At 43.3% G+C, this 22,143-nt stretch overlaps 1 protein-coding gene across 3 annotated transcripts in view; it reads right to left on the bottom strand.

The window, feature by feature from the left end:
* Positions 1 to 2,289: 2,289 nt before the first annotated feature.
* Positions 2,290 to 22,143, bottom strand: part of Gdap2 (ganglioside induced differentiation associated protein 2) — a 32,185-nt gene continuing 12,331 nt past the window's right edge. For 2 of the 3 annotated variants that reach the window (XM_076319071.1, XM_076319069.1), the window contains 11 exons: positions 18,918 to 19,106; positions 18,702 to 18,844; positions 18,440 to 18,572; positions 18,258 to 18,367; positions 17,923 to 18,162; positions 17,676 to 17,844; positions 9,659 to 9,812; positions 4,396 to 4,535; positions 3,461 to 3,515; positions 2,552 to 2,695; positions 2,290 to 2,429 (listed from right to left, as the gene is read on the bottom strand). In XM_076319071.1, coding sequence (XP_076175186.1) covers positions 2,367 to 2,429; positions 2,552 to 2,695; positions 3,461 to 3,515; positions 4,396 to 4,535; positions 9,659 to 9,812; positions 17,676 to 17,844; positions 17,923 to 18,162; positions 18,258 to 18,367; positions 18,440 to 18,572; positions 18,702 to 18,844; positions 18,918 to 19,102 — 1,536 coding nt within the window. In that variant the 5' untranslated portion in view covers positions 19,103 to 19,106 and the 3' untranslated portion in view covers positions 2,290 to 2,366. Of the gene's footprint in view, positions 2,430 to 2,551; positions 2,696 to 3,460; positions 3,516 to 4,395; positions 4,536 to 9,658; positions 9,813 to 17,675; positions 17,845 to 17,922; positions 18,163 to 18,257; positions 18,368 to 18,439; positions 18,573 to 18,701; positions 18,845 to 18,917; positions 19,107 to 19,252; positions 19,406 to 22,143 lie in introns of those variants that run through there. The other variant, XM_076319072.1, reaches the window with a different exon arrangement.

Below are 22,143 nucleotides of genomic sequence, written 5' to 3'. Positions count from 1 at the left end.
CAATAACATCTCCCTCTATTCGACATTAGTTACACGGCCGCGACAAGAACAACGCCTAATCGTCCAAATCGCGCGCAATTCTCGGTAAGCTTCGCTTACGAACGATCTGGATTCCGCGGAACGCTCGTCGCTCCTCGAAATTATACGGAAACAATGACGGGTGAACTATTTGGCCGTTTCGTTGGCAAAGAACTCCTACAAGGACGAGTAGTCGTTTCCGCGGGATGCAAACGCGTTCTGGAGGTACGAGCGTCAACGACAACGAGGATGCTTGGACGATGCCCTACGCGACGCATCGCTATTTGCTATAAACGATTGTCAGGGACGGACAGTGAGGTCGTTAAACGTAAAAGCGTCGAGATTTACAGCGGCAACGACGAGACGCACGATTATTCGTCCGGCTCCTCGTGTCTCGCGTACGTTGGCCGAAAGACAATTCGTAGTCGAGACACGCGCCGAATCCGCAAAATCCGTACGCGTGTTTCTGTTCGCTGGCATTGAAAGCGAGCGTCGAAAGCAAATCGTTCGATTTGCATCTTCGACGCAAGGAGAAAAATCAAAATTTGTTCGGTCTCGGCTTAAATACAGTTTTTCCATTGTTCGTTAACGAAATGCTGGCGCGCTATCTTTACGGTAAATACGCGTCTAATGTATCCCGACTTAACGTCCAACCAACGCGATAAAATCGTAATAAAAAAGAAATGTAATTCAAGCATCGAGTGCGTACTCGAGCTATTCAGAAGTGAGGTTACGCGGTTAATACGTATCTCCGACCGAGGGTCGCGAGTGAACGATCGAGTTGCTTCCGGTTCGTCACGAGGTAGAAACTGGTCAGCGACGGGACACGAGTGACCGTACGCTGTTTAACGACACACAGAGAAAATTAAAGAAATGGGCTAATCGACGCCGGTTATGTATTATACATACATACATACATATGTACACATATATAATACATAACTTTGTTTTTTAATCTTCAAACGCTAAAAATGCTTAACAACGAGTATAACGATTCTGTCTCCCGAAATATACATCGCGAGAAAGCTCTTAAGTTTATTGCTTCGTCTAATCTAGAATTGAACCGCGAGTACAACCTCGGCACTCAGCTTTTAACGCCGCGAGGATTCGCTCGTTTGCGCATCGAGGACGAATCCGTCGGGTGTCGGCGTTCTTCGTCCGGATTCCCCAAAAGTGAACGTTCCGCTTTATCCGTTCGGACGACGAAGCAGCTCCTCGTCGACTAGGAAATAGTTGTTAAGCCCCGTTAATGGCAAACGGAACAAGAACAACGCCGATACTCGATTCGTTACCGACATACGCGATTACGCGCCGCGCGCGTCTTAATCAGTTCTACGCAGCGGGTCGAACGACACGGTCCACAAATTCACGGTATAATCGCCGAAGCCGTAGCGCCACGAAAGGAACCAGCCGTTCTATCCTCCCTTATTTGCCGGGGAGTTACAGGTTCTACTCTTTTACATATCGAAAATACAGCGTCAGCGGACGCGACTCATTCATCAACGACGTTTACATAATAAAATACGACGGTACAATAATCAAATAGATGCTCTTCGCTGTATAACGACGGGTAAGAAAATAATAGAATGCGATCATCAGTTCGTATTAAGCCGTCATTAATTCCGGTTCGTCTTCGACGCTCATCTCCGCGCGCTGTCGTCTCTTCCTCGTCTTCGTTCCGTAACGATGAACAGCGTTAATATTTACAAGAACAGAGGTCGAAATTCCCTATATAGACGGTAAAACGACGGCAAGAATACTGATTAATTGGTGTTTTGGCATCCGATACTCGCCTCGGGCGAATAACAACTTTTTTTTTCTCCTCCACCAACCAGTGTTTCCAGTTGTCTCCTTACCGATGTTCGAAGTAATGCGCGTTCGAGAGTGGAGTTTCCAATACCGACCAGGGTACGATCGAACTAAACACGCGGAGGATATTGTTCTCTCTGTCTCGCGCAGGTACCGCGTCGGAGACACGGATGGGCAGTGGTTTCTTCGACTCTTCAGCGATCGGTTGGTTAAAAGTTGTCGCGCGAACCACCGACGGCGAGTCCTCTCTCTTCTCTTCGCGTTCCATCCATCGCGAGGCACTTCGGCAAAGCAACGGCGAGCGTCATGATGACTCGAAGGAACCATCCGATCGTGACGGCAATCGTGCACCGAACAGCTGCCCTGTTTCTCGTCCGATTGTTGTCCAGAACGAGGTGGAACGAGCGAAATGGGCATGCGAATGGTTAGTCGAGGAACGCGCGCGTGTACAACAACCGTACCAACGTTGCGTCGAGCGGTCGATCCGAGTTCGTTCTGTCCAGTGCTTCGCTGCCTGGGAACCGAATTCCGTTCGAGAGTTACGTGGATGTCGACGGCGACGCCAGGACTGGATCCGGTTGATAATACCTCATGCCGTTTATCTGAAACATTCGGAATTCTCGGTTCGGTCGACGATCGATTTCCTTTTCGAGACTTTCCTTCGGTATTTTGTGCGCCGTTCGTACTCGATGGGTAAACTTGCCAAGAAATTCAAAGTTCTCACCGTCATATCGTATTCCGTGATGTATGCCGGGATTTCTAATTGCTCCGGCGACATAACTTCGTAAAGATACTCCACACCGGGTAAATTGTGGACTTTTTGTTTGATAGCTGGAGCCATGAACGTCGTGAACCACCACGTCATCATCTGGAACACGTAACAATGAAATCGATAACTACACAAACGAGATTTTCCCATTGCACGCGCTCGCATCTACGCTTTTCCAACCCGGAAGAACAATTTCTATCGAACAGTTTTTCTACCGTTTCGAACAAAAAAAAAAAAAAAAAAAACTACGTCGATACTATTTCCGCGTTCTATCGTTATCCCGAATAATGCGAACTTTAGTTGGTTCGCACGGGAATAATTAGCCTATCGGAGCATCGGAGATGCGCGTGGAAACGCATCGCTCCGGTATTTAGTCGACTGAAAAACTGTTCAGGAATTGCAACACAAAAACATATTTGCTGACCGATTGTCGGAACACATTACGTATGTAAATGTGGGAGTCCCAGCAGCGGTGTTTACTCGGGATGCTTCTGCGTCTTTAAGTTGGACGACTTTATCGACGCACGAATCGGTGCGCGAGCCGAACGATTCGCGGTTCGCTCGGGAGCATCCTCCACGATGAAAAATCTCCCGTTTGGCAACGACTTGCATTTGCGATGACTTGCGATCATCGAAACTGAACCTCGTCGAGCACCAAATTGGATTCCGAAGCGACGAAACGTAATTCCAATGCTAATTGCATATTGCGTTTAATCGTGATTAATTAGGAAGTAGGTTAATTTATGTTCGTTAACCGAGGGATTAAAAATGATAACAATTTCTCGCCCGTCCAAGATATGCACGTACATTCTTCGTTTGAGAAAATTAACGTCTAAAAGTAACTTCCTGCCCATCGTTACAAACCTTGGTCCAGAAAGTCGGATGGATAATGTAGAAGTGTTTCAGGTTCTTCTTATACCTGTAACAAAAATATTTCAGCCGTATTGTAGGTACAGCTCAAAGAGGTCGGTAATTCGTGCAGAGTTCGTGTATTCGCAGAAGCAACGGAAACTTCTTTTAAAAGGAAACATTTCAGACGATACGATTTTCCTTGATAGCAAAAGGTATTCTCTGTTTGAAAAATTTGCTTCGATCCAAACCAGTTTCTCTGGCTGAAATTTCCGTTGCTCTTGCATCAGTTCTACGTATCTATAAATGTATGCGTATGTCCTCATGGCCACGGCATCGTATGACACATAAAATAAGATAAGACGTCATTTAGATCGGTGTCGCTTATCGTGCTTGTTTCTATTTACGAGGAGGTAAATCTTTGATGGTAATCAAAACGAAGAAAGTATTGTAAACATTGCATTAACATTGCTAAATTCTTTTTTAAACCGAAATCCGAGAGGAAGGTTTCCTCGAAATGTACAATTTTGAAGACATTTTTTGTTCGTTGTTGAAATAAATGGGCGCACACTTTTTATCATTTAACCGAGGTAACAGAGGAAAATATACCAATGTATACACTAGTGTGTAACGCAGACAGGGCGGATACGTTAAATATTCGAAAAAATATCCACCCCCGTAACAGTTGAATACGTGTGTATAATTTCCAAGGACCAACGTTCACTTACGTTGAAAAGGGAGATAGATATCGCACACGCCCCGAACAGGGTGTGTTTTTTAATCAACTCGTCGAGAGACTCGCGATGGTGTAATAAGGTGCGACTGATAAAAGAAATGTATTTCTATTTCTGGTTCTCGCGTAACGAATTCTGTAATTACGTATCGTACGCATTACGTATTGTGAACGGAGCGTTGACAGTACAAATTATAAATCAAGAGTAGGGCCTCACTTGTAAGGAAGCACGTTGTAAACTTCGCGCAACCAATGCAAGCTGGGGTAGTTGTTGCTGGTCGTCAATGTATGGAAATAAGTGATAACGTAGTCGCCTTTAACGATCGGGTCCAGCAACTGTATCAAGTACAGCAACGCCTGAAACAAACAGCGATTATTCGTGTCTTACTTAATAATGCATCCCATTTGCATTCGAAGCGTTCATCGGTGTTCGTTCTTTCGTGATCAGGCCGTACAGGCAACGTTATCTTCCCGACAAAAGATGGATCTAATGTTCGCAATTTCGATAATCGTTCAGCTACTTCTGGAAAACATTTTACACCGGGCGATTTTATCGTCGTTTAAACGATCCTAGCGATCGACACGATCGAACAGTACGATTAATTGTCAACGCAGACATCTGATAAAATTATTCTCGTTCTCGTCTCGGTATTGTGCGAGATACAATTCGCCAGATCGTGTGGCAAGTGCGCATTGCTCGTAAACAAGTTCGTCGATGCCGGCGCAAACCGAACTTGTTACTTCGTTTAAATCGATCGCGCCGCGCCGCTACAACTCGAACTGGCCCTTGGGTCCTCACCCCCGCGGAGAAGAGGTCGAAGAATTGTGGTGAAATCAGGTCGGAGGCCTCGCGAATAAAAGAAAAGTAAATAGGCGGAGGCGGAAGGGTGGTTCGAGACGGTCCAGCACCACGTACTCGCAAACTTCCAGCGAAAAAGGAAAGGAAAGAATCTTTTCTCTGGTTCGCTCGCGGCAATACCGATTGGAGGAGACGGTTGTATCGGAGGATTTACTACCTTCTGCGTTTTTCTCTTTTCGTTCTCGTCGTGACGTCAGAATACGCGTCGAGGATGTATTTTAATCCCGTGTCACAGACGCTGCTGCACACAGGGTGTCCTATACACAAAATGTTGATCCGTTTCGAAGATTCCATTCGTTCGACGTGCAGAATACGGAGAAACGAAAGAAAAGAAAAGAAACAAAAACAGTCCGATCTTGAATTTCAAGATGCCTCTTTTAAAATAGAATCTTTGCTTCGATCCTTTTTCACAAATCTTGCGCGTACGATCTTTTATATCTTGCACAAATACGAAGTATCAAAGTGTTAAAGTTCTCCCAAGTTCTCGGCGAAACTAGGCTCGATCATCGCCTCTGCAAATAAGGAACACGTAACACAGTTGGTTGAATCATCGTTATCGTTACCGGCTGTATTTGCTCGAGAAGCGGAAGCTTAATATTGCTCGTGTTAGGATGCCAATTAGCATTCACCTTTCCACACAACTGACACGGTTTGCGTCACAATGTTCAAGAGTCGGAATCTCAGGAGCGAATAGAAAGTACAATTTATAATTTTGATTCGTTCGTAGATTTAAAAGGGCTCGGAACGACCAACCGATAAAGCGATTGGTTCAATTTTCAATCGAGGCCAAGTTTCCTCGTTCGGCGCTGTCAGCACGAGAAATCTATTTAACTCAGGTCTCGTATTGTATACATATATACACACTCGTACGAGAGTGACTTGCCGCAAGAATAGAGCGCGATTGAACGAGAAACGAGATACAAGTGTACCAGTCTTACGTATAAACTTTAAAATGTCCTTCGAGAAAATTATTACACGGTTGATCGTATCGGCCGGATCAATTTCTAAAGTACCATTGGCCCGTTTAAACGATCGTATTTCACTTTGGTTACCGAGGGTTGTTATCAATAATTGTTACGGCTACGTTCAACCGCCTGTAAAGTAACTTTCCTAAACATTGAAAATTCCGTGTTTCTTGCGCCGGGACGGTGACTCATTCTGATTTCATTGTACCGACTAAGAAGAATGTAAATATCGCGATGTGCGTGATTCAATATTTTGCGCAACGTGACGCAACGATGTTGATTTTGTATGCACAAGTGCAAGTGGATTCGCGATACGCGAATCGAGAAAGCCTTTTCATAATTTCGGGTCGGGGAATCGCGAAATTATAAAAAATCTGTAGGATTTCCTACCGATCCGATTTTCCAAAGTGGGGAAACTCGAGCGTTCATGAACAGGCTTTCCGTTTCGTCGAATGAGAAACTTAACATCGACGACTTAACGATCGCGCGAAATGAAGTAAGTAGTTGCGACGAGTTTCGAAATGCATACAATGTCGCTATCTGTATCGCGACCCTGAAATCTCATTATCTCGACAGGTCGTTTAATTAGCGTTTGTTGGCCGAGCACAAGCAACTCGATGCATCGTTTAGCCAACGGGATGCTGCACGGTGTTGACGTCACGAGCAACAATTTCAATCGCGTCTACTTCGTCGTTCCGACATAAATAACAGATACGGGCACCTACGCCGTGTATTTTCGATAGTGGCAGTGGCTCCTACGACGCGGTTGTAATTTTTATCTCGCTCCGTTTCAAGGTTCCAGAGGTAAAATTAGTACACCGAGAAAATAAACGTATAGGTATAGGTTCGTTCGGAATTCGTTGCACTTTGTATTCTCGTGCATGAAATTACACACTATCGAGGCCATTGTTCGTAATCGAAAGTATGGATCGTTAACGTCGCTAATTTATTGCGATGCTCGAGCATTCTTCGACTTTAATCGTAATATAAATTTTATCAGTGTCGACGCGATACGGTATTTATGCGATATTTATCGATGTTGTTCTACAACGGTGATTGTCGAAACGTATCGATACTCGATGCAACTCGAGCGACTTCTTACAATCGGTAGAATTCTATTTCCACGAAAGAGTCACTCGACATTTCGAACGTCGGTAGACATCGAACCGTGGAGATATCGAAATAACGAATCGGCGGATAGACCGGTTCCTCGTCGTCGCGGATCTTCGAGCGCGTCCTTTCGACGCAGCTTTCCACCGAATCTGAACCGATAAATGTGTGACCTGAAATTGCTCTCGCGAGGTCAGGGGAGAATGATCGAGTGCGTCCTTGAATCACGGACAGCGACCTACTTTTCGTCCAAGGAATCGTTCACGCGTCGCCTTTAACGTTGTCCTTTCGACGGTCGCGCACCCTACGAATAATATTTTTATATCGTCTTATTTGACCTTACATTCCCAGTTCGACTCGAGTGTAATCGATCTACCGCAATCGTCGTACTCGATTGGTAAGTTTGCCTGCTTGAAATACGTTTCTAAATTCTCAACCGATCGGCAAGAGAAGACACGCGTACATACGATGGCGTATCATTTTTCTCGAAAATCGAGTCTGGCACGAGACGAGATTTATTTCACAACTTTGACTCGTTTTTATATCCAGCATCACCTTGAACGCGTGCTACGTGTCAAGATGGTCAACCTTGTACATCGAAACGAGGTATTTCCTAGGAAAAAGAACGGAGAGAAGTTGGTCGACGACGCAAAATCCCGTCGGTCGGTCGATGACGAACGATCCGGGTGAGGTCGAACAAGCGTTTCCATTTCGATCAGGGCCGGCGGGCTATTTCCGGAGTTCCTTCAAAGGACGCCGCTCGCGATGTACGTAAAAAGGGTCGCGCGCGTAGGAACGACAACAAACTTTTCCAGGGCGAATCGGCGGGGCTCGCGACAACGTTACAACTCGTGCGCTCTCGGCTTAGGAGTTGTTCCGTGGTCGGGCTATTTCTGGCCGTGTAAATATCGATTTGCCACTGGTGGTGCGCTCGCACCAGTAAAGGGGACAGGAGAGGAAGGAGCAAAGATGATATCGACACGCAGGAATAATAGGATCCTCGTTGTCGCAGATTTTCGAATTGAGAAAGATCTTCGTTATGGGTCGTCTGTGAGATCAACGCGATCGTGAGATCACCGTTTTCAACGATTCGAAAGTACCGGCCGATGATCGCGTATACTTTAACGTAAAATACGATAACGTTGCACAAGTGGCGTTTGTCCGTTTAAATTCGACCGAATTTCACTTTTTAAGGGTCGGTGGATCGTGAACGTCGCGACTGCAGTTTCCTCGGCTGAATTTCAACGCGGCTTTAAAAACTAACGGATCGATGTTGCGTCTAAAAATGCGGAGCACTTCCATGGACAAAATTTGAACTTTTACGGATGACGGAAAACTTTGAACCTCGCGTCCTGGGCGTCGAGAGCCAGCGTCGGTGATGCGGGATGATCATTTAAAGGGGTCTCTGTTCATCACGGTACCGTATGGTCAAACGATCAAGCGACGGATCGCTGATACCACTTCGCCAAAGAGTATTTTGCCGGCCCACCGAACAAACGAACAACGCAACAAATATTCGATCGATCGATCGATCGAATGAATAATTCCGGCGGGAGAATCGTTTCCGGTATCGAGTGTGTCGTCTCGTGGCTTCAAATTGCACATTATTTTTACGACAGACGCCTCTTGCATCAACACGTTCAACGTCGAGTCGATTTTATCGTATTCCCCGTGGTACGTTCCACGTTCTTTCGTAACTGACCATATTCTGATCGTGATACAGTATGGACGTTTTCGTACGGTGAAATTTAGAATTTCTAAAAATTAAAATTTAAAGATCATTGGCGAGTAATCGATGTGGCAATCGATGTTGCTAAATCGCACTTTCGTCGTCAAATATCCTGAATTATATAAATCGTTGAACATTACGATTCAACTTGGACGTTAAAACAAGGCAAATTCTAGCCTGCGAATTAAATTTGAATTAATTTCGGTAAATTTTAATCCGCACCGAGCGACGCGTCGAGCGAATATCCGCTTTAAAGGGAGCGTTCCTACCTCGTTGTCATTAATATTTATAAACGTTTTCGTTAACGCCGGGCGTCCATGTTCGATAAAACAGAGTCCACGTTGGCTTCTCTCGATTACGCCAGATCGTGCAATAAATTCATTGATAAATTCGATTCACGAACGACTCGCGCTTCGCTCGATTACACGCGACGCTATAGGAAACGTTCGCGGGCTAAGACCGACGGTCAATTTGATTTCTAGAAAACTGTGCCAATTTCCTCCTCCTTCGGAGGTATGCTAAACGGATCGATCAGCTTGCAAAGAACTGCTAAACACGCTAGTCCATAATAAAAGACGCTAGTTCCGCTCGGTTACTCCGCGGCAGAATACGCGTATCGATTTCGAACCGTCGATGGGTAAATCTCTTCCAACTTGTAACATTCTTTTTGTCACAGCTACGTTCTATGGGGTGTCTCGAAAACAAGTTACTCCGAATTTCAAAATGACGAAAAACTGTTCATCGGCGAGTTGAAACGCTCCAGCTGGTAAACGGTTGCCAGAGCTTGGCTCGAGGGCCCCGTAAATTTGAATCCTACCTTATCCAAATTGATTTTAGTGGCGGGGAACCATTTGCCGACGAACACGATGACTGGTCGGCCCTGACGATCGACGCCGCTTTGATAGAGACAACCGATGCCCGACACTTCGGATAAATCCTCCGTCTTTGCTCTTCTGAGAAGCCTCTCGTATCTGAAACACGCAAATTGTAAAAATTAAACGCGTTATTTACCGTTATACGTCTTCGCGAAGCTCCGCTTTTCAAACATTTCAACGTTTCGTACCCAATGATACAAAGAACGACGCGCTCTCGACGATAAAAGAAAAGTAACAAACGACTCGATTTATTACTTTGGCAATCGTACTACGAATATCGATGTCGTCACGTAGCGTGAACCGTGGCGCGCGATTTCGCGTAAACACGCGAGTTTCAGTGTAAACTTCGACAGGTTTCCATCTCCCTCTTTCGTGATATTATTTAAACGACACGCGATTCAAATACTCGGAACTCTGGCGCGGACGTCCATGAATATTCTATTTGGATAAAATCGATGAGAACACGCCTCACGCGCGCACCATGAAAATTCCACACACCGGGCTCGAGTCCGCTGTTATTTAATCCATTCGGGGCACGATTGAACGCGGTTGATGGCTAAAGAAGCAGATTTCCCTACCGAAATCAAGTTTCGTGCGGGGCTTTGCTATCGACTTTTCCTCGTGTTTTTAACTCGTTCCTCTGAGCGATGTTCGTTCAAGGCCGTAACAGTGACCGCGCAAGAAACGATACGCACGCTGGTCTATTTATTTTTCATTCGGACCTCTACCGACAACGTGAACTCGATCTCGTCCTCGTTTCGACCACTACCGAATCTCTTCTCGCGATTACGTTAACGCTCGAAAGTTCGAACGCGCCTGTTAATCGGAGAGAGATTCGAGAATTCTGCATCGTTGGATCTAATTGACTCCAATGTAACGCACGTTGGTTCGCCAAACATTATTTACATATACAGGTGGCCACCTTCGTGTCGGCTGTTAATTTCCGTCGGTACGTAAAAGCTTCATCGATCACAGATCAGATACGTTGGAATCGAATAAGATTTATCCGCGCTGGGTAAATTAGATGGCAAGTACCGATACAATTGTCCACAACGACTCGCTATAATAATTATTCGTACGTTTACTTGGTAATCTTTCTCGTCGTCTCGCCGTACCGGTACGGGCCAGTGCTTTTCATTTATTTCTAATTCACTCTCGTTTTTCAGTTTCGCTCTTGTTCTATCGCGTATCCTTTTCTCGCGATAGTTTTCGCAATTCGGTTATCAACTCCGCCGATTACCAATTCGTGCAGAAAATCTAACCGCCGCGGGCGTTGCTTAGCTTTTGATCGTTAATGTACATCGTCTAGATAGGCAATCGTTTCTTTAATTGTAATTGTTCACGCTCGGGTACGTAGTTGCCGTTTCGATGATAACGTGCCTCGCATACTTTTCGCGTAGACGCGAAAAATTTTATGCAAGTAACGAGAGAGAGGGAGAGAGAGAAAATAAATTTTCCCATAAATTTCATTCCAAATCGTTGCGCCGCTTTCTCGAGCCGAACGGACAGTACTGGAATCAACGAATACGGCGATTTCAGCAGCCATCGGCAAAATTCTCGTGCTTCGTTTAACGACTTCGAAGCTCGTGGAACGATAGCTGTATTCGAGTTGCGAAGTAGCTGCATCGCGAGCATTAAATCTCAAAATTTTCGTACTCGCGTACTCGTGTACGAGACACTTCTCATTTGGATATCGGTACATTTTCCATAGAAAGCTAAAAGGAATACCGAAAGTGTATTTTTAGAAAATGAATCGAACCAGTCGTTCGATGCTTTATTCGGAAGGTGTGACGATGGCTCGTGGTCCACGCCGTGAAGTTGCTCGATAAAATAAACAGAGAGCAATTACAAATAGGAAAATTGAGCCGCTGGTGGATCGAAAACAATGGAGGTCCCAAGAATCCCGGTTCAGTTGATAGAATATTTTCGAGCTGCGGGTTCGACCTCTGAAATTATCTCGTATTTTATTTCGAGCGTTTCGAATCGTTCGTTAAGAGGCCGTTCAATTATTATTCGCGTCTTCGTAATTCGAATATTTCGACACGCACTGCGTGTAAAGTGGCATCGATCAGCGCAAAAGAGGCATTGCGTCGCGAATACGGTTAAGTCGTGCTGGACAAACAGGATCGCGTTTCCGACGGTGGTAATAAATTCCTCGAAAAATCTGTTTCTTGGACCAGCACCAAATCGGGAGTAGCGAAGCGAAGTGCGAAAAACAAAACTGGGCGTTGTACCAAAAATTAATGTTCCCGCGTATCGTGGAACGCTCCGAGACCTCGAGAATCCTGGCCGGCCTGTCTCGACTGCAACGTCCTCGAGATTTTCAAGCTCGTGGCATCGAAACGAAATTCCCGAGGCTCACAACGGTTCGGTAGACACCATAACCGGATAGTCCCCGGCAAAAATCGAGGCGCCGAACGCCGAACGCCGAACGCCGTACATTTACGTAACACGGAAAAATGAACTCCCGACAGAGCGGACACTAGGAGGAACATCGAACAGTTTCGATACGCACCGGTCCTCGTCTTCGATCACGTCCACCATGTCGATCATGACCATTCTGACAATGTGCAGCCTCCGTTCGCGAAATGAGATTCCGTGGAGCGCGGGAATGTAATTGGTCGGTCGGGTAGCTAGAATCTTTGCTTGTCCGTTTCTTCGATCGTGGAGCGAACAAGCCTCGTCTGTGACATCACAGTCCAGACACCAGCGAGACGAACTCTCGATACCGAGGGTACGGGACGCGGAACGAACGCAGTAATTCCAAGCCCGCGAGTTCGTTTACGGCTACCTCGCGCGAAACACCGCGGATGTGGCCGCGTAATCGCCAAGGAAACGGATGCGCTTATCTCGCTCGATAGAAGGAACGCGATCCGAGACGACGAGCATACGCGAACAACCGCAACACACTGAGCCGCCCGAACGAGGAAGACGAGGCTACAGCCGCGGACGAACGACGTCGGGACGACGCCGGATCTTCGTCGGCTTCGTGGGCGCGCGCCTCTGCTCCGGCTGCGTCACGGCGCCTGCTCGGCTCGGGGTACTCTGTGTTCGATGAGTGAACAGCCATCGGAGTAGGGGTAGAGAGTAGGGGCGCGATTTGCGGACCGGTTATTACGTACGATTCTCGAGGCGTTGAGTAATTGCTGGAAGAGAATATCGTCCGGCCGCCGTAAAACGATCGATAGAGGGTGTGTATTTTCGAGTCGCCGCGAACACGTGAATTGTGAATTTTTACCCATCAAATTACGTGGATCGATCTAGAAACGAAGCGCGTGGTGCGCTTTCGACGATGGAATTTATACGGAGCGGAAATATCATCCAGCCGATTATTAACGCCGGATTTACGTTCCTGCGTAGAGAATCTTGCTACGCCCATTTCTCCCGTGGAAGAACAAAAATATTAAGACTTTTCACGATTCACGGGCTTCCCGGCACCCTTCTAGCTTCGCTCGTGTACTTTTACTCCCGAAGAATCAACCCAGGTTGTCGCGTTCGATCTCACGACGATCGATTACTAAACGAATATTCGTTCACGCTTTTAAGAAGCGATTTTCGAGTTCTTGCAACTTTAAACGAATATTTCTGACACGGAGTTCCGTGAACGCGTGACGTCAGAACGCGTGGCGCATATTGCACGAAAGAACGTTTAAAACGTTTTAGAGCTATTTTTAAGTTCATTCACGCGTGTAAATTCGTAGCGTTGACTAATCACGTAAATGCGGTTTGTATATCCATAATAGGACAGATGACGTATCGTATGCTTGAATAGTGGTAAATCGCGATGAAAATTTTTTTATAAATATTTCAATGTACGGTCCGATGAAAGAATAGTATGGTAGTGCGAATCGATTATTAATCGATCACTGCAATGAATATTAGCCGTAAATCTGGATTCCTTCGAATTCGTAACGGAGGATAAATGTTCAAAATTTCTTCTGGAAACCGGAAGTATGAATTTGCCAATTTTTCGAGGATCTTAGCTCGTAGCGAGCATTCGTAACAAATCTTGTATGCTTTTTGACCAACGTTTTTATTACGATCGCTCGTACGGCGTTAACTTTTCGATAAGATCGAAGCTTTTAAAGAAGATGGACTCCCTTCGAGATTTCTCGTTTAAATAGTGGCCGAGAAAGTTGCCGTCATAATTGCAGTTCCATTAAAATAGTAATTTACAGAATGGTTAAGGTTGATCTCTGATCGCGAGCACACGTTGGACCTCGAAAGTCATGTGTCCGACCGTATTCATGATTTCGGGACCGTGGCCTGGATTAAAATGGATTCAAGGTACTCCTTTGACGAAATGATCAGCTCTGAGCATTCCTTCGTGGAAATCGCGGTTTTAAGGTGCGACTTGAATTACAAGAAAGAGCATCGAACTTTTATCTAAGCTCAATCGATCCGCATTATTGCATTATTAAAGAGTGTCCGCCCTATGGGTGTGCCCTTTCCTTTTCTCGTTGGAACAAGCAGACCAACCATAAAATCCGTTTCGTGAGACAGCTTCTTCAATTTCGTTCTAATTTTTGAACACGATATAACGTTTCGCGATATAACGCGATTTAACGTTAAAAATCCTCGAAAAGCCGCAAGCTTATCTTCTTTAGTGCAACCAGTCACGATGGCTTCGACTCGCGTGGCTTACCGCGATGACGCGAGGACACGTGTTTCGATCGCGTGATCGGTTCGTGGGATTTCGTCAAACGCAAGGATAAAGTGTCCCGCTACCGTTGGGATCGTTTATTTATTTTTTTTTTTTATCGAACATTGTACGATTTTGATTTATTTTTATTCCCGACGCGCTATTCCCGAAACACATAGACGAGCTCACGAGCGTCGAAAGGTTACGAGGTCATTTCGATCGATGACATTATAGATGTGGACTGTCTATATAAAGATGGTCAGTTTCTTCCGACTACTGAGTAGGAAAAAAATTAATCGATCGACAAAAGAATTGATGTCACTTTTCGATTTAAATGCACGGACAACGATTGAACTGCAGGAACGTTTTAAATAAAATCATAGTTTATCGTATGGGGATTCGGAGCTTCCTTATTTCGATGTTCGTTATCCAATATTATTCATTCGTAATGGAAAAATTTTAACAAGCTATTGGAGCTGTCGTAAGTTTGAATGGGACATTAACCTTTGAGAATGAATGCAACTTATAAAATTTTCTTAGACTAATAGGTTCGATAGAACCGCAAAGGATGTATCTACAGGAACGAGTTTCTCACGTTCACTGTTTTTACCGACTTCGACAGTTCGGTTGAAAATAGTTTTCCGAATCACTGTTCTCAAACGAAGAGGTCGCTCAAAACCACTGATATTTTACGAGGTCGGTATTTCAGATCGCGCGACACCGACTCGTGTTTATTCTAGACGTTGCATATTTTATATCTTGTTTACGCAGAATAAACCTAGCATCTTACGGAAGCGGTATCGTACGAATTTAAGTATCGATTTCGTTGAAAATAAGTGGCTTTAAAGTGTATTCTACATTTTAGAAACTTTGGCGAGCGCATACAGTCCAACCTCCGATGGCGTGGGTAAGAATTTCGTTCTCTCTTGTTATATTGGCAAAAGTTTAAATCGTGAAATACTAAATTGACGAAATTTTAATATATTGTCACCCTGTACGATTGTATGGTTCTAAAAGTAAGGTACTTACATGTTCCAAATTATTTTTGAATTGCACAATACATCGAGGTAATCCACGCATTACACGGAGAAACGAATGAATAGGATAAATGATACTACGAAACAATAATGGCAATAAACTGCGATTTTTATCCGAATCTCCGTTGACAGTGTGTATCGACAATGTTATTCGAGATATGTATAAGATTCAATATCGTTTAACCTTTCTTTTAGAAGTACGAATCTCTATGAGAGGTTGAACCTCCCCCCATCTACCGCTAGTTCGCTGCGTAACAGCTTAGGACAATGTGACGTCATTTGTTCTGTGAAAGTTGGAAAGATAAGACGTGTTAGGGGTTTCGCGACGAACGAGGTATATACGCTTTACTTGTTAACATATAATCGCTTTTAATCGCTCTTATCACTCTTGTTTACTCTCTATCAATCCCTTTATCGAATATTAAAAACCTTTTAATTATAGATTCAATTAGAACCGTGAAAAAAGATTGAAAAGTTTTTCACTTTTTCTCCATTTTTCATTCGATGTCAATTGACTATGCCTTTCCGAATTAAATTACAATCTTTTGTTAGTTGTTTCGAGTTCGATTGTTGTTTAATTAAATTACAGCTGCATTTGCTTAGTATACTTTGAATTAGTCGATTTTTGTGTTACAGATCAACGATTGAAATTCGAGCACCAGTGTCGCGCCATCGACGCCATGATAGATAACGTACAATTCAAATGGAATTTCACGAAGGTTGGTAAATTTTTTACATGTATTTCAATAAAGAATTAATATTTATATTGTATATGTATATTTTTACTGTCTTTTGACTTAATTGTTGTTCATCGAAAGCGTGGTAAATGATTTTATAATTGATTAGTGCTAAGATCAAATGGAAAAAGACTAGCGTAAATTGTTTCTTTATTTGAATCTGTATAGCAATTTAAAATGGCGTCGTTTGATGTTAACGGATAATTAGAATGTTTCCCATTACTGCAATTCGATTGTGATTATACACATTCTGGTATCATTTTGTACAATGATAATTGCTACATACATAAATAATTAAGAAACTGATTTTGCAACAAATCTTCTACTATTTATAATAATGGTAACATATTTTAAAATATACGATACGACAATAATGCTTTCAAATTTAACGATGAAAATCCTTCGTGTAACATTTTTTATTGGAATAATTATTTTCTATTTATTATATTTATGAATAATATTTTATCATTGAAATTCACAAAAGTTCACAAATATTCATATTTGTTTAGAATGTGTACGTTGACTTTCGGGACTCGGTGTTTTCAATAACAAGAAACGACCGATGATTACAGTTCCAAGAAAAGCAATCCCTTGGTTAGTGTTCGAGCAGAAACAACAATAATAAGAAAGCAGGTGCGTATTCGACCGACCGAATGTCTTAACCTTTCCCCATTCAATTTCTTTTCGGAGACTAACAATCACGCGTAATGCGATCAGTGTAGCGTTACTGTTTCTTGTGGTAGGTTATGTAGTTTTTCTAAGCATAATAATTCCGAATAATTCTCGTTTACATTTTAGGTACACACGAGGGTAAAATCAATTTTGTTCGTCGATTTAGTTGTTTTGGTAGTATTTTTTATACTACCAAGGATGTCACCATCTAACCTTTCTTTCTCGCGCAGGTATCATTGTTGGCGACGGAGTTGATGTAAGTAACTGTCGGTATACTTAATTTTAATTCTTATCGGAATAGCGTTGTAATCTTATCCCAGTCTGAGTCGATAACGTTGGATGTGACATCGAAATGGTAAGAGGACTTTAGAGCTCCTCCGAGTACTCTGACAGAAAATTTGATTGTAGGTTTATTCTATATCTCGTTTATACCCGAACTTGTTCGAGCTCGGAAATTTTTGAACGTAACATTTTTTTAATAGATTTGATTCATTTTTCCTTTGTTCAATGATACACGTTATATGTATCATTAAATATTAATAAGTCCAATGTGTCCTTCATGGACGAAACAGCGCGCAGATCTCGGTACATACGTTTGCGTACAATAATAGAATTGTTGATGTTTGAATAGCTAGAAATAACAGTATGATGTGCAAGAACGATGTTGATTTCGTACGAATTGGCATTGAGTGATATTGTATGAATGGAAATTTGTGCATTTCACGAAACGCTCGCTTTTTTGGCAATATATTTCAAAAACAATCGGATCTAAATGAAGAAATAACGATATACCCCTAGTCTCGTCATTGTTTGTTTGGCAACATCTTTTGGAATTTTATGGAAGCAACATAAAATTAAAACGAACAAATACCTTTCTTTTTGCTGCATTTGTTTCAACATGATATCCGCTAACGGATCAGCGGGTGGTCTTTCTCCAAGGAGTCTTTGTCGGTCTAGGTCACCTTGCATCTGTGCAAAAGCATGTTCGCCAATGTTCACGGATGTTTCTAACTGGGTCGATAATTCTACACTTTCATCGCCTGTAACACAGAAAAATATGGGTTTATGTTGATTTCTCTTTATTAAAGTGAGAGAAAAATATTAGACACTATCGTTACCGTGTAAAGCATGTTGAGGATTGTCAATGATTCTAATTTGTCTGTCGGGAAGCAGAGGTTCTCCATCCATGCCACCTATGTTGTTCGGTAGCTGCCAACAGGCATTGTCTTGCTCTGCTAAATTTCTAGGGAAATAAAGAGGAAGAAGAACTTCATAAATTCCAAGATCACATGGCTCGAGGACAAATACGATGCATGTAATGGAATCACCGTATTGTTCCAAAAATCTTCTTGTTGTTCCTATTAAAACATAAAATCGGAAGTTTTTATTCGCTCTACGTTAACCCGTAAAAAAAATTGAAAGTTTACATTAATTTGGAAGAATATATACTTACTGAGAGCGATGTGCGCTCCCGCATCAGGAGGATAATTTCTTCGTACGGAATTAATTACTGGTAACGCGATTGTACGCAATCCAAGCTCTCTTGCTTTTTGTAGGACATTCCTATAACAGTCAATGATGCGTTTTATTAGATAGTTTGTATACAAACAACGCATATTTCGATAAAGAATTTACCTGTAGCAACAATGCAATGTATTTTGGGCTGCTGTCTGGTACTTTACATTGTATACAGGTCCAACAGTATGGATAATAAAACGCGCAGGTAATCCATGCCCTTGCGTGATTCTTATCTCACCTGTTTTGCATTCTGCAAATTATTACTACCATGAAATAAACATACACAATAGATCCTATCTTTTCTCTATTCTTTTATTCGTGCGTATTTGAAAATAACTCGAGGTACAAAAAACAAATAACTCTTGCGTTAAACCCACACCTTTTATTTCATTAAATATTTCCGTCTTAAGAGCCGAACCGGCCTGAGCGAATATTCTTTGGCACATAGGACTGTTGTCATCCATTGTCTCGTTGGTGGAATTGACTACAGCGTCTACTTGTAAAACAGAAATATCTCCGGTCCTGAAATACATTGTCGCTACAACACTCTGTGATAAGATATACTGCATTCTTTTTACGGCTATTTTATTTTTACCATAGCGCGAGTTTGGTGTTAAGCGCCGGTTGACACGGAAAGGGGCTTATTGTATGATGCGACGGCTCTCCAATGGAATTGGAGTAGTCTGTGAATCTATGCTGAATGGGGAAGTCGGACCATCTCTTCAATGTGGCCGTCTCCACCACATCCGGGGTGACACCCAAGGGTTCCATGAGCCTCATTCAGCTGAAATCAAAGATTCCTGTTATTTGCAATCGAACAATCTTACGTAACGAAGAGTAGATATTATTTTCAAGAAAGTTCCCCAAAATTTTTTCTTAAGGATAACCTCTTTCTATAACTGACATAACCTCTTTCTTTCGTAAACTAACCTTCGAAAAAAACTTTGGAAAATTTCCTACAAGTATCTCAACGTGTTCGCAGAACCTTTCGTTCCCGTTTCCGTTATTTTTCCACATCGTTTGTTCGTGCGTATCGAATTCACTTTTTCATTATCTCGTGCAAAATAGCACGCTGACAGCTTGCGCGCAGACGCAGAGCGGCATTGAAATACCGCGAACTTCGAATTGTATTTAAAGTGCCACGTGTTTTATCATTCTATCAAACGGATGCAAATAGGAAATATATGCGTGCGTCGTATATTTAGAAGCGTAACGAATATTACGCGATTGAAGAAAATCGTAAACGCATAATACGTAGGAAGGCCACGTTGGAAGATTTTGAATTTAATGTGACCATAAAACGCCAAAAGAGACCAAGGACAACCGATCTGTTTCAAGAGCCAGGGGGGACAATCGCTGACGCGAGCTATCTCCGATATCGCGGAAACCTAAAAATAAACAATTCTATCGATGGAAATCTGGGGCGCACCCCGGGCTAACGGGAACAGCGTCTGCCCAAGGACGTAACCCCGATATCGAGAGTTTCGAAAAACAACGTAATTCGTGGAAGATCGTGTCGTTCTGCGCGCGTGCAGTCACGTGCCGCGCGTTAACGTTTCCTTGTGTACGAACCACGCGCAAAGGATCTGCGTCCGTGTTGGATAGAATCTAGGCTTCCCTAATGGCAAGGAGACAGAGCTTGGCGCCGTCTGTCCTCCCGCGAAACTTATGCCCGGGCAATCCCGTAAAGAACAGGATCGTCGACCCCCGTGTGTTAGTAGGTCCTTGCAATCCATTTAAACAGCGAATCTATTCAACCACCTGAGGTTTCAGGCGTCGTTATCGACCACCGGGGGGGAGAATTACGTCGATTGATTTCTCGGACGATGCTTTGGAAGCTGCCAATTTTTCGAAAACATCCATTCGACGACGACTTTTTCTCTTTACTCGAACAAACGCAACAATGTGAACGCAATTTCGCACACGTTCATCGTATAACACGAATTTCTGACGAATATGTGACGAATTTATGACGAATTTCTCGGTGGAATTGCAAACACGAGCAATTTTGAGCAAAGTCGTATCTCATTGGAAGTATGCGCTACGAGTTATTTTGCGTAATTTTAAAGATCACGAGAACGCGAAGCGACGTTTACGCAAATCATTATCGAAATGCGATACAAGAGACACGAGGAATTCGAGAGCAACCGAGACCGTGAACTTTGAATACTGAATGCATCTTCGAGGATCCAATCTACGTTCATATTTTTTCTTTCGTTGAAACTTGAGGTCTCCTTTCCGAGAAACTCGAACGAGAATAAACATTTGTACAACGATCTTGTAAAACTGATCGAAGGAAACAGATATACCCACTGCGGGAGAAAAGTACATAAAACTGCAAGGTAAGCCTGTTGTTTGCGTCGACCCACTTGAGTCGTCAAAGATGCGGGAAATTACAATAATGGCAAAGTACCATTTGTATACCCGTTTGTATTGAGTAACATAAAATTGCACAATAGAACAAACCAGCATTTTTACGATTCTGTATTCTTCGAGTCACAAGCCTTGAAGAATGTGGAACAGGATATTCATCGATCGCATAAATGAATTATAATGTTTATCCGACAAAGTCCTTAGCACAGTCTCGTGTGAGGAACACATCCGGAGTAATCGATTCGAAACATTGTTTACTATGAACTGAACATCGAACTTAAGCATCGTGTCGTGTCACGGCCACGTATTCGGTGCGTTCGCTAAAACGAATGCGATTCGTCTAAACGCAATGCTCCTTCCTCTTATTTAAAGTAACAAAGGAGTTCGTTAGTCTGTTTCTATCGAGGCACTTAATTAAAATGCCTTAATACAGTTACACCCTCGCAGAACCACTTTAGGCTCGGTTCATCGCGAAAGAGCAATGTTCCGATCTATTCCAAGCACAAAGCTAAAAGCGGTCAATTTAATCGACTGTAAAGGGCCCAACCCCACTTTTAACATCGCTGTCCTTGAAGTTGCATTCGAAATCGTGCACCCCGACTGTCGCCGTGCACTCGAAAGCTCTTCGAACGATCTACCTCGAAAAACTCTCAACTCCGAACCAATCGATCACTTTGAAACAAAAGTTGCTAGAGAAATTGCATTTCGCGGGAGCGACCCGCGACAAACTTCGCGTGCCGTCTCTTTCTTTTTTCCATTTTTCATGATTCGATGCGGTATCGAACGATCGTAGCGAGCCAGACTCTTCGACTAGAGTCGCGTTAGGCTGTCTAGAAAAGTTTTCGCTTCTCTCGGAAAGTTACCTTCGCGGACCCGTTGGGCCGTATCCCGAGAAACCCATTTCTACGGTTTCGTTTATCCTCGACGGAAGTTAAAGTCTTCTCTCGAATGAGAAATACTTACTTCGGTTATTCCCTGTCGAGTATACCGTGTACATACATATGTATGTAGATTCGACAAGAAATACCGACTTCTGACCAATATTGAATCGTTTTTACATAAACACGTGTTCGCGTGCATTATCATAATACAAAGATACAAAATGAACCTATAAGTGCGAAGACTCGGTCCTACCATACGTATTGTATTTATATACGGCCAAAATGTCTCAATATTGATCCTCCGTTGATGAAGTTTTATCTTATTTCGAGGAATTAATATTGAAAATATACGCGGTATCCGATACAAGAAACACGTATATACGTATATACGTATATACGTATATATACACGAAGGTTACTCAGTTTTCCATCTTTTTACGCTTACACCGCACTCGAGGTTACACGCGAAGCTACCGAACGAGTCCGACTTTCATTTCCCACGTCGCCGAAGCGGAGCTTTCAGACGGGAGCTTTGTTTCATCTGCCCACCCGTCCAGAACCTCAGCC

Source organism: Ptiloglossa arizonensis, chromosome 8, assembly GCF_051014685.1.
Source record: "Ptiloglossa arizonensis isolate GNS036 chromosome 8, iyPtiAriz1_principal, whole genome shotgun sequence".
NCBI classification, from domain to species: Eukaryota; Metazoa; Arthropoda; class Insecta; order Hymenoptera; family Colletidae; genus Ptiloglossa; species Ptiloglossa arizonensis.
This window is presented reverse-complemented; position numbering and strand designations above follow the sequence as displayed.